The sequence below is a fragment of the Lonchura striata genome, chromosome 12 (assembly GCF_050655825.1).
Source record: "Lonchura striata isolate lonStrDom1 chromosome 12, ASM5065582v1, whole genome shotgun sequence".
Classification (NCBI taxonomy): domain Eukaryota; kingdom Metazoa; phylum Chordata; class Aves; order Passeriformes; family Estrildidae; genus Lonchura; species Lonchura striata.
The window spans coordinates 15,778,304-15,791,358 of NC_140714.1; the positions used below are offsets into that span (position 1 = coordinate 15,778,304).

Consider the following 13,055-nt stretch of genomic DNA (forward strand, 5'->3'; position numbering starts at 1 on the left):
TTACAAAAATAAACCACTTCTTAAAAGAAAACTGGCTGTGTCTTTGGCTTCTGGCCAAACTCAGTTTGGAGTTGGTCAAAGCAAGATGAGCCCATTAATTTCTTGCGCTCAACGTCTCTCTTTTCATATTCAACTTCACATCACATGGGCTGCTGGGAGTTTTGGCTCTGGGCAGCACAAATGGTTTTCCAAGATTACTTGCATTGCTCAGAGGTGTGCAATCTCAGTTTCCCATTCCCTGAGTGCTGCTATTAATATTCCCATAGCATCCAACTACTACAGGCAAGTAGACAACAAATAGAAGTGGAACTTGCATTTCTTGGTCCGTTTCAGTGTCTCACGTCTCAGGCTCATCATCACCCTCAGAACTGCCGTCTTGGAAACGAGAATCCTCTTGCCTTGTGACTTTTACCAGCTTTACTGTTCCAAGTCGGCAAGACTCTGCAATAACAGCACCAAAAAGGAAACAAAGCCACATCCAGATTATTCCTCCACTTATCAGGAAGGATTCCTCCTTTCAAGACAAATACTTACCGTGGAGAAGACAGATGTAGGAAGGACAGAATCTGCTCCTGCCAGATTTTCTGAGCTACATCTCTGCTCCAGGATTTTCCTCTCTGTTCTCGGGATCTCTGCTGTATTCTTAAACACTTTGCGTTGCATTCAGAAGACACTGAATACCTTCTGAATTCAGCACAACTGTGGAGGACTCCTTGCTTTGTGTCGTTGCGTTGGGTTTTTTTTAAATTTTGGATAAGTTCACATGGTTTCTTTTCTCTCCTACAGGCCTGTTAGTCAATTTAATGTTCTTTCATCTTCTTTTCATAAGGCCTCATTTTATCTAAGCTTAGAACACTGCAACGATCATTTGTCATTCAGTTTCCTTTTTCTAAAGGTCCAAGAATAGAACTCGGTAACAAAGAGAATGTTCATGGATTTTGAGGTCAACTCCAGGATTTTGCTCCTCCCTCTCCATTAACACACATTTCCTTTAAAATCTTGTTGGGTTCTCTGAAACTTGATATGACTGGTGTGCCACCTTCCTCCCTGTTTGAGAGATTCAGGGCATGACAACAAGCTTTTTCACCACTCAGCAAAAACCCCAATGCCTTCTCAAAGCATGCCTTCCAGAATTCCTGAGATGCAAGCATGAGTTACCGCTCATTAATCTACCACAGCCTTGGCAAGCAGAAATGAAGATCAAAATGCTGCTGCCTACTTACTGACTTCTGCTGCTGAAAATCCCCTGCGTCCTGACCTTCGTTACACCACAATGATCTACAGTGCCTGCCAGAAGCTCTTCCTTAGAAATGGCACTGTGAGAAGGGTTCTGTTGTTACCTTTTGTGATGCCTAACTCTTGTTTGTCTCCAGAGAAGGAAAACTTGAAAGCACTCTACTCCTGAGCTGTGTCGTTCTTGGGCAAAGGTCCAAAATGGTCATCTGGGGCAGAGTCCTGTGCATCCTCTTTGTCCCGGGGTATTTCCACAGTCTTTTCTGGTTTGTTCTTTGAAGCTCCAAACAAGTCTTTTAAATCAGCAGCAATACAGTAATCTGATTTCTTCAGATTACTGTATTGCTTACAGTAGTCTGGTTTCTTCAGACACTTGAGGCAGTGTCTCGCTCTCTTCTTTCTCCTTTCTTTTGGCTTTACTGAAATGAGATTGTTCAAGGATAGCAAAACAGCACACGTCCTTTCCAAAGACAGCTTCCCAAGGAGCACCTTACTCTGAACGTCTCCCTAACCATATCCAAGCCCATTAAGGAGAGGTTCACTCAAGAGTGAGTAGTGGGGAAACATCTCAGCTTGGAGTCAAAAGGCCGGAACAAGAGTCCTTTCTCATTAGCCACATCATTTAAGTGACTTTTCACTTAATACATGGGAAGACAGAAATCAAGGGATTTAGCACAAGACTACTTTCCTGCCAGTAGAAATGATAAGATCTAATGCAGTTTTCTCACAGACCTGCAAATCGCAAGGTCCCTGTACTGACCGTTCTCACCTTCACTTCCGACAGCGAAGAGATGGACTAGAAAGAAAAGATGAGGCTACGTGCTGCTGTTGGAGGTCCCATTTGAGGCCCGACGCCTCTGGCGGGAGCGGTTGCTCCTGCGGGAGCTCCCTGACAGTGTTCCCGTGCGCCTGGGCCACTCAGCACTTGCTGCTCTCCTCCTGCTCCTGTCCTGGCGACTCCTGGAACGGACAGGTTGATCCGAGGCCCGGTGCTGCAGGCGGGAGCGGCTGCGTCGGCGGGATGCCCCTGATGGAGTCTCCCTTTGCCTGGGCCTCTCAGTCCTTGGTGTTGTCCTGTGGCTGCTGCCACGGCGACTCCTGGACCGGAGAGCTTGATCCGAGGCCCGGCGCTGCAGGCGGGAGCGGCTGCGTCTGCGGGATGCCCCTGATGGAGTCTCCCTTTGCCTGGGCCTCTCAATCCTTGGTGTTGTCCTGTGGCTGCTCTCATGGCGACTCCTGGACCGGAGAGCTTGATCCGAGGCCCGGCGCTGCAGGCGGGAGCGGCTGCGTCTGGGGGATGCCCCTGATGGAGTCTCCCTTTGCCTGGGCCTCTCAGTCCTTGGTGTTGTCCTGTGGCTGCTCTCATGGCGACTCCTGGACCGGAGAGCTTGATCCGAGGCCCGGCGCTGCAGGCGGGAGCGGCTGCGTCTGCGGGATGCCCCTGATGGAGTCTCCCTTTGCCTGGGCCTCTCAATCCTTGGTGCTGTGCTGTGGCTGCTGTCACGGCGACTCCTGGACCGGACAGGTGGACTTAGGGCCCGACGTTCCTGGCGGGATCGGCTGCGTCTGGGGAATGCCTGTGAAGGTGTCTCCCTTCGCCTGGGCCTCTCACTCCTTCGTCTTGTCCTGCTGCACCTGTGACAGCGACTCCTCGATCGGACTGGCCCATCTGGGGCCCGACCTTGCTGGCGGGAGCGGGTGCGCCTGCGGCTGGGCCCAGCATGTCTGGAATGGCCCCTGTCCTCAAGCTCAGGGGTGCTGCTGTTCGTTGACCTTGATGTGCTGGGGCTGCTGGTGTCCAGCGAGGGAGATGGCAGAGACTGCTGCCGTGCTGTGCGTTGCTGGCTGCTGCGGCTGCTGGTCACTGCAGATGAAGCCTGGGGATCCTGCCCCGATGGCACCGGGCCATGGGAGCTGGGGCTGATGGCCTCAGATTCTGCAGAGCTGTGAGCAGGCTCCAGTCCTGACTGACTGGTCGGGCTGGGGCCACTGAGCTCTGGCTCATCCCTGGGAGCTGTAAGGGCAAGCAGGAATGTCAAAGAGCACCCAGGCCCAAGGCAAGCCTGGCCAGAGCAAAACCCCAGCCCTTCAGGAGCAGACGGGCTCTGCCAGGCCCAGCCTGGGCACTGCCCCCAGCCCAGGGACACCGGGTGCTTTGCCTCATACCCGTTTCAAGACCAGCACAGCTGTCACACTCCCAGCTCTGTACACTGTTTCTCAGGCCGGAGCAGCGCCTGTGGGTGCCCTCAGCAGCACAGGAGGAGCACACGAGCAGTTCCCAGGGCCTGGGGAAGCAAATGGGTTTATGGCACTGAGGACAAAGTGATTGTCTGGCCAAGCTCTTCTAGTTCTTTTCTCTTTGAGCCCTTGAAGTGACACGGGTACCCTGCAGAGCCTCAGGTGCAGCTCCCCAACTTACCCCTCTTCCTCTGCCTCGTCCCTGCCTCCCGGGTAAAGGCAATCCCTGGCATTGCACCTGCTGTGCCACTCTCCTAGATCCACAAAGTCATCGTCGTCCTCCCATGTTGGCAGTCTGATGGAGAAAGGAAAAGCTGATGAGTTTCTGCTGCCATCCCCTCACGGAGGTACAGGTTGTCCCTGCTCTTCCTCCCGTACTTTTCCAAGGCGTGTGTGAAGCTGAAGCCCAGACTCACGGGACAGGGCAGCGCCAGGACTGCTGGGATAGGGCCTGGCAGAGCACAGACCTTGCACCTCCTGTCCTGTGAGGCAGGCAGAAGGACACCAACCTGAAGGGGATTCGGATCCCCAGCATGAACATTTCGACAACGAATGCCTCCTCGTCTCTGCATATGGGGCACTGGAAGTATAAAACACCAGCACGCGTGGCTTGTTCCTGCAGGGCAAACAGAAGCAGGCTGAGCAAGGCCCTGGTGCTGCTGAGCACCTGCTGTGCCCTGGGGCTGAGGGAAGGGCTCCTACCTGGATGCAGTCCCTGTGGAACCAGGCCCCTTTGCACACTGGGCACACCAAGGTTCTGAAAGTCTTTCTATCCTCCACTGGTTCCAAGCAGATGAGACAATGGGTGCCCGGCTCTGGAGTCGCCTCCACGTCCTGCCTTGGACGGTGCACAGGGCAGAAGGACCTGCAGGAAAATGAATGGGCAAAGTGAGAAATGTTGGATCTTCCGCCAGGGGTGACCAGGAGTGGGGAGGAGGTACCTGTAATATAGAATATACTGCGTGACGCAGCCGCCCTCCTTGGCACAGGGCAGGTGGAACCATCTGTCACAGCTCTGCCTGCAGCACATGATGGTTGCCCCGCTCTGGCCACAGACGCAGCAGCGCTGGAAAGAGCCAAGCAGCCCCATCAGCAGCAGCCTCGGGGCTTCCCCAGGCAGCCCCAGCGCTCCGGGCAGGGCGCAGGATGTGGCCGCTGCTGGGTCTCAGCCCACAGAGCCGTCTGGTGGAGGAGGGGGGCTCCCGTGCCAGAGCCTCTGTGCAGCTGCTGGCAGCCAGACTTTGTCCCACTGCCGCCTGGAAGGGCAGGCCTTTCCTTCCAAGTGTCTGGGCTAAGCTCTGGCAAACCTCACCTGGCACAAATCTCCCTGCTTGCATCGGACTCTCACCTTTTGTGCTGCCCGCCGCACTGCAATTTGGATATCTCGAGGAAGAAATCCCATGAGTCCAAGATGCTTGTTCTCTTGACGATGAAGTAGAGTGGCAAACAACTGCAGCAGAGGGGAGGAGCAGATGAGGAGAGAGGGGCAGGAACTGCCCATTGCAATGGTAGAAGGAGTTCCTGGAGCCACTCACCAGGCAGTACCAGTGGGCACAGAGCCCGCCCTTCTCCAGTTTGTCACCGCAGATGTCCGGGTCAGCCTCTGCACGGCGACACAGCATGCACACTGCAGGGCACAGAGCCAATGGCAGAGGGCATGAGAACCTCTGCGGGGCTCTTTGGCTGCAGCAGCATCGGCCCCAAGGGCTGCTCTGTCCCTGCCTGCCTGCCTGGCTGATGGGCAGGGCTGGAGGCCTTGGAGAGCAGGGGCCGTTGCGGGCACGGGTGTCCCAAGAGCTTCCCCCTGGCCCAGCTGGGCCCCACTTGGGCAGGAAGGAGGCTCCCAGCCGCGGCATGGCTGAGCAGCTCCTGCCTCCCCCTGCCTCTGCTCTGGGCCCCACACAACGCCTGCCACAGGAGCCCCTGGGCCCGGCTCTGGGAGGGCGGCTTTGCCCTCACCTGGCTCCCTGGCACCAGGGCCCTCCGGCTTGTTGTAGCACATGGCAGCCGTCAGCGGTGGGTCCCTGTCCAGAAACGCCAAAGTCTCCTCCAGGTGATGGTCCTCTCCCTGTCTGGGAGACAGAAGAGTGTGGGGAGTTTGCAGAACAGGCCCAGAGCCACGAGGGCACTAGTCCCTGCTGAGCCCTGCGTGAGCCCTGCTCCTGTCCGCCTTCTCCTCCCGTCGTCGCCTCGAGGAACACCGCAGTCCGCTCTGGCTGTTCCTCCGCTGATTCTGGGCAGGGAGAGGCAGGGGAGCCTGCAGCACAGGCCCAGAGCCCCGAGCTGTGGGGCTCCTCTGGTCCCTGAGCAGCAGCGTCCCTGCCCTGCCTTCTCCTCCCGTTGTCAGGTCGCACTGACACGCGGCCTGAGCCCAGCCTTCCCTTTTGTGACCTTGCTTGCACGGGTCACAATGGCCACTCTGACATCAGCATCGTGCAGCCAAAATTGGGGCAGCCATGGCCTCAGGTCCCTGGCAACCACTTGAGGCGGCCCTTTTGGGAACCCAGGTTCTGAGATGGGTGCGAAGGTTTGGCCAGCAGGGAACCCAGGCAGGGACTCCTGCAGCAAGTGCAGGGCCAAATGCCAGGCCCCGAGGCAGCCATGGGGCACTGCTCTGCTGCTGCTCTGCTGCTGCTCCTGCACGTTGCACACAGTCACAGAGCCACCTGCTCTGTCTCAACCCTGTTCAGCACTGGACAGTAGGACACAGTAAAATGTTCTCTTGGGTACATGATCGAATCATTCAAAGTTCCGCGTAAAAGCAACTCACATTCAATGGAAACACACAGAAAACCCCAAACCCTGCTACAAACCTGGAATTGACAGAAAAAGCAAAAGGTTCCTCTTCAGAAACACAGGCGAACATTTTGGCCCAATGCTTTTTCCCATTAGATCTTTGAAAGGATTTCCAAAGTAACATTGTTTGGCAACTTCTTCAAGGAACAAACAGGAAACGCTTCTGATGTCTAAGAGAAGATTTATTGGTTTGCTTTCCCTTTCTTTTTGAAATCCTTACGCTTCACCAGGCAGTCCAGAAAATTGTGAAAATCCAGCATAATGCTAGGGGAAGTTTATGAATTCACGGTTTGTCTCAAAGACTATTTTACATACCAAGAAGGAACTGCTCCTGTAACATACAGAGGTGCAGTGGTTTCCCTGAATGGACATCACAAGATGACGTTATACACGCCTCTATACTAAAGAACTTCTGTTGCCTGGTAATTACAAACCTTCAAGCTCTTCTAGAGGCTTTCCTCTGTGCAACTTCACTAGGTCCCTCTCTGCTCAACTCTCAAGCATGCCCAGGTCTCACTGAAGGGCAGCACAGCCTTGTGGTTTTTTAACCTCCTGCTCCCGTTTCCGTCCCATCAGCAAACCTGCTGAGCGAGGGCTCCGTCCCTTCTGCCAGGTCACTGGGGAATAGGGCAAACAAGGCTGGTCCCAGCAGGGCCCCCTGAGCTCACAGCTCTCTGAGTTTGGAGCTCCACTGTCCACTTCTCTACGCCACTGTCCCTGAGCTGCCCTGTGACCCTGATATGGGAGGCCGGGACAAAGCCTTGCTGAAGTCCCGGCTGACAACAGCTGTCAGAACTCAAAATGCCCCTCAGACATTTTTAGATGTTCCAAGTCCAAGTCAGAAGCATTTAAGACCCTAGCAGGCAACTAAAAACAGCTGTAATCTTAGATTTAAACCATAGAATAATTTACCAACCTTATAAAAAGAACAAAGAGGCACAAAAAATTTTAAGTATTATAGTAAAAGTAGTTGCAAAGTAAACAGAAGAATGTTTAAGTGCTATACAAGAAGTTTTAAAGTCTTATACAGGGGGGTTTTAGTTTTATACATAAAAGTCAAAAGTTTAAAGATAAAGAGATTTAGGCCTATCCTGTCCTCCCTCTTTCTTCTTCCTTACCTCCATATTCTTAGTAATGTTAACACTCACAAATTAATTTAGAGTAAAAAAGCACCATTTAATATAAGTAATAAGCATTAAAGAAAAACTATAAACATTTAACACATAATGTACCATATAAAAAAATAACACCAACCCTGGGCAGGGGGGGAAAAGAAAAAAACAAGTCAGAAAAGACATCAAAGTATGTATGTGCCTTTACCTAAGCTACTAAGCAAACCACAACTACCCAAGAAGACAATCTTTTCAATAACTTACAATAAACTACTACTACCTTAAAACCAAACAACAAAAAACTTCCAAGCCTTTCTTTAAAAGCACAAATTAAAAGAAAAATTTTTCCACCACACAAAACCACCCCAACTTAAAATAAGCTCCAACAAACAGCCACTACTCTCCCCTCACAAGCCCAGCCAGTCAGTGCAGCAGAGGTGGCTGTGAGATTGGTCAAGCATGGTTTTCTGTCGCTGTAGAGATGGACACAAGCCATACACATACACCTGTGCTGCGACAACAATGGCTTCTTCTTTATTACAAGTTGTTCTCAAGTTTTTATACCCCTAAGAAAGTGTGATCTTAAATCATTAGGTAGATCAAAAAAGCTCAAGATATTCAATGGACAGAGCAATAGCTTATTGTATTTTATTGGTACAAAGCATTTAATGTCCACAATTCATCGCAAATGTGTTTACCGCAAAGTATGAAGGCATGCATGCTGCTCACTAAGTCACGTATCCTCTAACTACAAGTAACCCCGATGTGTTTATCAGTTTCCATGCTAACAGCCTTGCTTTCTTCCTTGCCATGGAAAAACTTGTATTTTGCTAATTTCTCTTCTGCTAACTCAGTCATTTGCCCTGCAGAACAGCTGCTAAGCCCATCCACAGTTTTCCCTTCCTGTTATTCCACAGGCTTAGAGATGACATCCAAGAGGAGTCTTTCTGTCACCTTTCTGGGGATGGAGTGATGCTGATAGGGCTGCAGTTTGCTGGCTCCTTCTTGGTGCCCTTTTGGATGACTGCAGAGGCTTTCCTCTACAGCTCACGCCTCTCTCTGGGGGGTATCACCTTCCCTGACCTGCTGGCAGAGCAGCCTGAGCCAGAGGCAGGGGAAGAGATTCCCCTTGGCCCCAAAAGGGAAGGCTGGGCTCAGGCCGCGTGTCAGTGCGACCTGACAACGGGAGGAGAAGGCAGGGCAGGGACGCTGCTGCTCAGGGACCAGCGGAGCCCCACAGCTCGGGGCTCTGGGCCTGTGCTGCAGGCTCCCCTGCCTCTCCCTGCCCAGAATCAGCAGAGGAACAGCCAGAGCGGACTGCGGTGTTCCTTGAGGCGACGACGGGAGGAGAAGGCGGACAGGAGCAGGGCTCACGCAGGGCTCAGCAGGGACTAGTGCCCTCGTGGCTCTGGGCCTGTTCTGCAAACTCCCCACGCTCTTCTGTCTCCCAGACAGGGAGAGGACCAGCACCTGGAGGAGACTTTGGCGTTTCTGGACAGGGACCCACCGCTGACGGCTGCCATGAGTGACAGCAAGCAGGAGGGCCCTGGTGCCAGGGAGCCAGGTGAGGGCAAAGCTGCCCTCCCACAGCCAGGCCCAGGGGCTCCTGTGGCAGGCGTTGTGTGGGGCCCAGAGCAGAGGCAGGGGGAGGCAGGAGCTGCTCAGCCATGCCGCGGCTGGGAGCCTCCTTCCTGCCCAAGTGGGGCCCAGCTGGGCCAGGGGGCAGCTCTTGGGACACCCGTTCCCCGCAACGGCCCCTGCTCTCCAAGGCCTCCAGCCCTGCCCATCAGCCAGGCAGGCAGGCAGGGACAGAGCAGCCCTTGGGGCCGATGCTGCTGCAGCCAAAGAGCCCCGCAGAGGTTCTCATGCCCGCTGCCATTGGCTCTGTGCCCTGCAGTGTGCATGCTGTGTCGCCGTGCAGAGGCTGTCCCCTGTGCTTCCCCAAGCGCTGCCACCAGCTCCTGTGCTGCTGCTGATTCTCTGCCCAGCCCACCCACGGGCACTGCTGGAGCCTCACACCCACCACAGCCAGCTGGGGTGTGACAGCTCTGCTGCTATGGGCACGGCTCCGGGCAAAGCAGCCGCGTGTCCCTGAGCTGGGGACAGTGCCCAGGTCGGGCTTGGCAGAGCCCGTCTGCTCCTGGAGAGCCGGGGCCAGTGCCCAGGTGTGCCCTGGCCCGGCTCTGGGGCACCTTTGACATTCCTGCTTGCCCTTAGAGCCGCCAGGGATGAGCCAGAGCTCAATGGCCACAGCCTGGCCGGGCAGTCAGGACTGGAGCCTTCCCGTGGCTCTCCAGCACCCAAGACCATCAGCCCCAGCTCGGAAACACTGCCGAACAGGGTTCGCCAATTTTTTTTCCTCTTAGATCTTTGAAAGGATTTTGAAAGTAACATTGTTTGACCACTTCTTCAAGGAAAAAACGTGGCCCTTTTCTATTCATTAAAGAGTTTATTGGTTTCCCTGCACTTTCTTTTTCGTATCCTTCTGCTTCCTTCAGCATTCCGGGAAATAATGAAAATCGAACAAATTCTTCGGAGAAGTTTCTGAATCCACTATTAGGAGAAGTCTCTAAATTCACTCCTTCTCTTAAATACATCCTTTACATACAGTTAAGTAGCTGCTCCTGTAACATACAAAGATGTAATGGTTTACCTGACTGGACAACACAACATGATGTTATACACACCGGTACACTAAAACACTTTTGTTCCTGGGGAGTTGCAAAGTTGCAGGCTCTTCTTGAGGTCCTGAATTAATTCTGCCTGCCCATTCATACCTGCATTTCCTCCCCATGCTCAGCTTTCACCTACAGTTCCCAGGGAACAGATGTTACATACTCACCTCAAGCAATAATCTACGTCGGTCTTCCCAACCCTCTTTTTCTTCATTGAGCTCTAATGACCTACAAAATAACTTTGGGCCCTCTGCACAAAAATAAAAAAAAAGAAGAACCTATTAATTAGGCTTAACAACTTTTCAATTTTGCTGCTGCTTCTAATAATCACGGACAACACAGCAATAAAGTCAGGAGTCAATTCTTCACATCCTTCCTGTTCTCTTGCCCCCCACCAGACGCTGTCTCCCAACAGAAATGTTCCCTCCTGCAGCCTGGTGTCTGCGGGACAATGAAAGGCAGCAGCAGTTTTCCTCAGCATGCTGCAGTGTAAATTGCAGTGAAATAGCCGCTGTTTCATTAGAAGCTCAGGATCACACATCTTCCCCCAGAACTGGGGCCTGCTGAGGACTGAGCTCTCCATTTTAACACCCCCTGCAAATCAGACAGGCTGGAAGAGTGCTGGGCACTGTATGAACACAGCAATGCATTCCTGCAGTGTTATCAAATCAGTCTCGATAAATGCACATCATTTAAGCCTGTCTTAAGACTATTCTACAAAACACATAACAAGCAATTGTTTTGCTGGCCTCTGCAACTCTTGGGGACTCTGCGTGTTTCCTTTGGTTGTTGTTTTCTTTGCGCCTACATACAAAATGCCCTGGATTCAGAAGGGAAAACCCCAGATTCATTAGGACAAAGAACCACAGGGACATATGGGGCTGACACGAACACTCAACATTCCTAGTGGTAACTCCAGAAAGACAGGAAAAAGTTAAACATTATATAAATACCTGAAAGGATCCAAAATGTCTAGGTAACCTGTCAAGTGGCTAATGTTTTGGTAAGCTCTAAAAGTCCAGATTCCTATTAGGCAATTATCTGAAAGAGAAGAAAGCCAGAAATCTGCTTGGCCTTTATTTTACCTGGACTTTCTCACGGGATTCTACCACAATTTTGAGCACAAGTAAGGATGCCAAAATTTGACTAGAAAACATTCCCAGGCAGGCAGCATTTTTGCCTCCTCATGAAATTCCAGGAACAGTTTTAAAAAAATACAAAAGGGGGTGAAGAAATTCTGTCGCACCTCTTAGGCGTTCATCATCTTCAAAGAAGAAGACAACTCTAGCACTTTCTGTGCGTGGTAAAGAAACGAACCTAGACAAGTACAAAGGGATTTTAGCATCCAAAATTGTTATATCAAATTTCATGAACGCAAGTTAAAACTGCAGTGCTTCGGAGAAATGGTATACATTGAAAAGCTTTATTCCCTAGTAACCAAATAGAGCCTTCTATTACGAAAATAAACCACTTCTTAAAAGAAAACTGGCTGTGTCTTTGGCTTCTGGCCAAACTCAGTTTGGAGTTGGTCAAAGCAAGATGAGCCCGTTAATTTCTTGCGCTCACCGTCTCTCTTTTCATATTCAACTTCACATCACATGGGCTGCTGGGAGTTTTGGCTCTGGGCAGCACAAATGGTTTTCCAAGATTACTTGCATTGCTCAGAGGTGTGCAATCTCAGTTTCCCATTCCCTGAGTGCTGCTATTAATATTCCCATAGCATCCAACTACTACAGGCAAGTAGACAACAAATAGAAGTGGAACTTGCTTTTCTTGGTCCGTTTCAGTGTCTCACGTCTCAGGCTCATCATCACCCTCAGAACTGCCGTCTTGGAATCGAGAATCCTCTTGCCTTGTGACTTTTACCAGCTTTACTGTTCCAAGTCAGCAAGACTCTGCAATAACAGCACCAAAAAGGAAACAAAGCCACATCCAGATTATTCCTCCACTTATCAGGAAGGATTCCTCCTTTCAAGACAAATACTTACCGTGGAGAAGACAGATGTAGGAAGGACAGAATCTGCTCCTGCCAGATTTTCTGAGCTACATCTCTGCTCCAGGATTTTCCTCTCTGTTCTCGGGATCTTTGCTGTATTCTTAAACATTTTGCGTTGCATTCAGAAGACACTGAATACCTTCTGAATTCAGCACAACTGTGGAGGACTCCTTGCTTTGTGTCGTTGCGTTGGGTTTTTTTTAAATTTTGGATAAGTTCACATGGTTTCTTTTCTCTCCTACAGGCCTGTTAGTCAATTTAATGTTCTTTCATCTTCTTTTCATAAGGCCTCATTTTATCTAAGCTTAGAACACTGCAACGATCATTTGTCATTCAGTTTCCTTTTTCTAAAGGTCCAAGAATAGAACTCGGTAACAAACAGAATGTTCATGGATTTTGAGGTCAACTCCAGGATTTTGCTCCTCCCTCTCCATTAACACACATTTCCTTTAAAATCTTGTTGGGTTCTCTGAAACTTGATATGACTGGTGTGCCACCTTTCTCCCTGTTTGAGAGATTCAGGGCATGACAACAAGCTTTTTCACCACTCAGCAAAAACCCCAATGCCTTCTCAAAGCATGCCTTCCAGAATTCCTGAGATGCAAGCATGAGTTACCGCTCATTAATCTACCACAGCCTTGGCAAGCAGAAATGAAGATCAAAATGCTGCTGCCTACTTACTGACTTCTGCTGCTGAAAATCCCCTGCGTCCTGACCTTCGTTACACCACAATGATCTACAGTGCCTGCCAGAAGCTCTTCCTTAGAAATGGCACTGTGAGAAGGGTTCTGTTGTTACCTTTTGTGATGCCTAACTCTTGTTTGTCTCCAGAGAAGGAAAACTTGAAAGCACTCTACTCCTGAGCTGTGTCGTTCTTGGGCAAAGGTCCAAAATGGTCATCTGGGGCAGAGTCCTGTGCATCCTCTTTGTCCCGGGGTATTTCCACAGTCTTTTCTGGTTTGTTCTTTGAAGCTCCAATCAAGTCTTTTAAATCAGCAGCAATAC

The 13,055-nt window shown here is 51.2% G+C and overlaps 1 protein-coding gene across 1 annotated transcript; it reads right to left on the reverse strand.

Moving 5' to 3' along the window:
• Positions 1–2,048: 2,048 nt before the first annotated feature.
• On the reverse strand, positions 2,049–6,203 carry LOC146766265 (uncharacterized). Its single transcript, XM_085590184.1, has 9 exons — positions 6,130–6,203; positions 5,431–5,543; positions 5,017–5,098; positions 4,820–4,921; positions 4,174–4,336; positions 3,981–4,087; positions 3,653–3,766; positions 3,400–3,518; positions 2,049–3,247 (listed from the first exon to the last, which is right to left on the reverse strand). Exons 1-9 carry the CDS (start codon positions 6,201–6,203, stop codon positions 2,049–2,051), a joined length of 2,073 nt encoding a protein of 690 aa, XP_085446310.1.
• Positions 6,204–13,055: the final 6,852 nt, after the last annotated feature.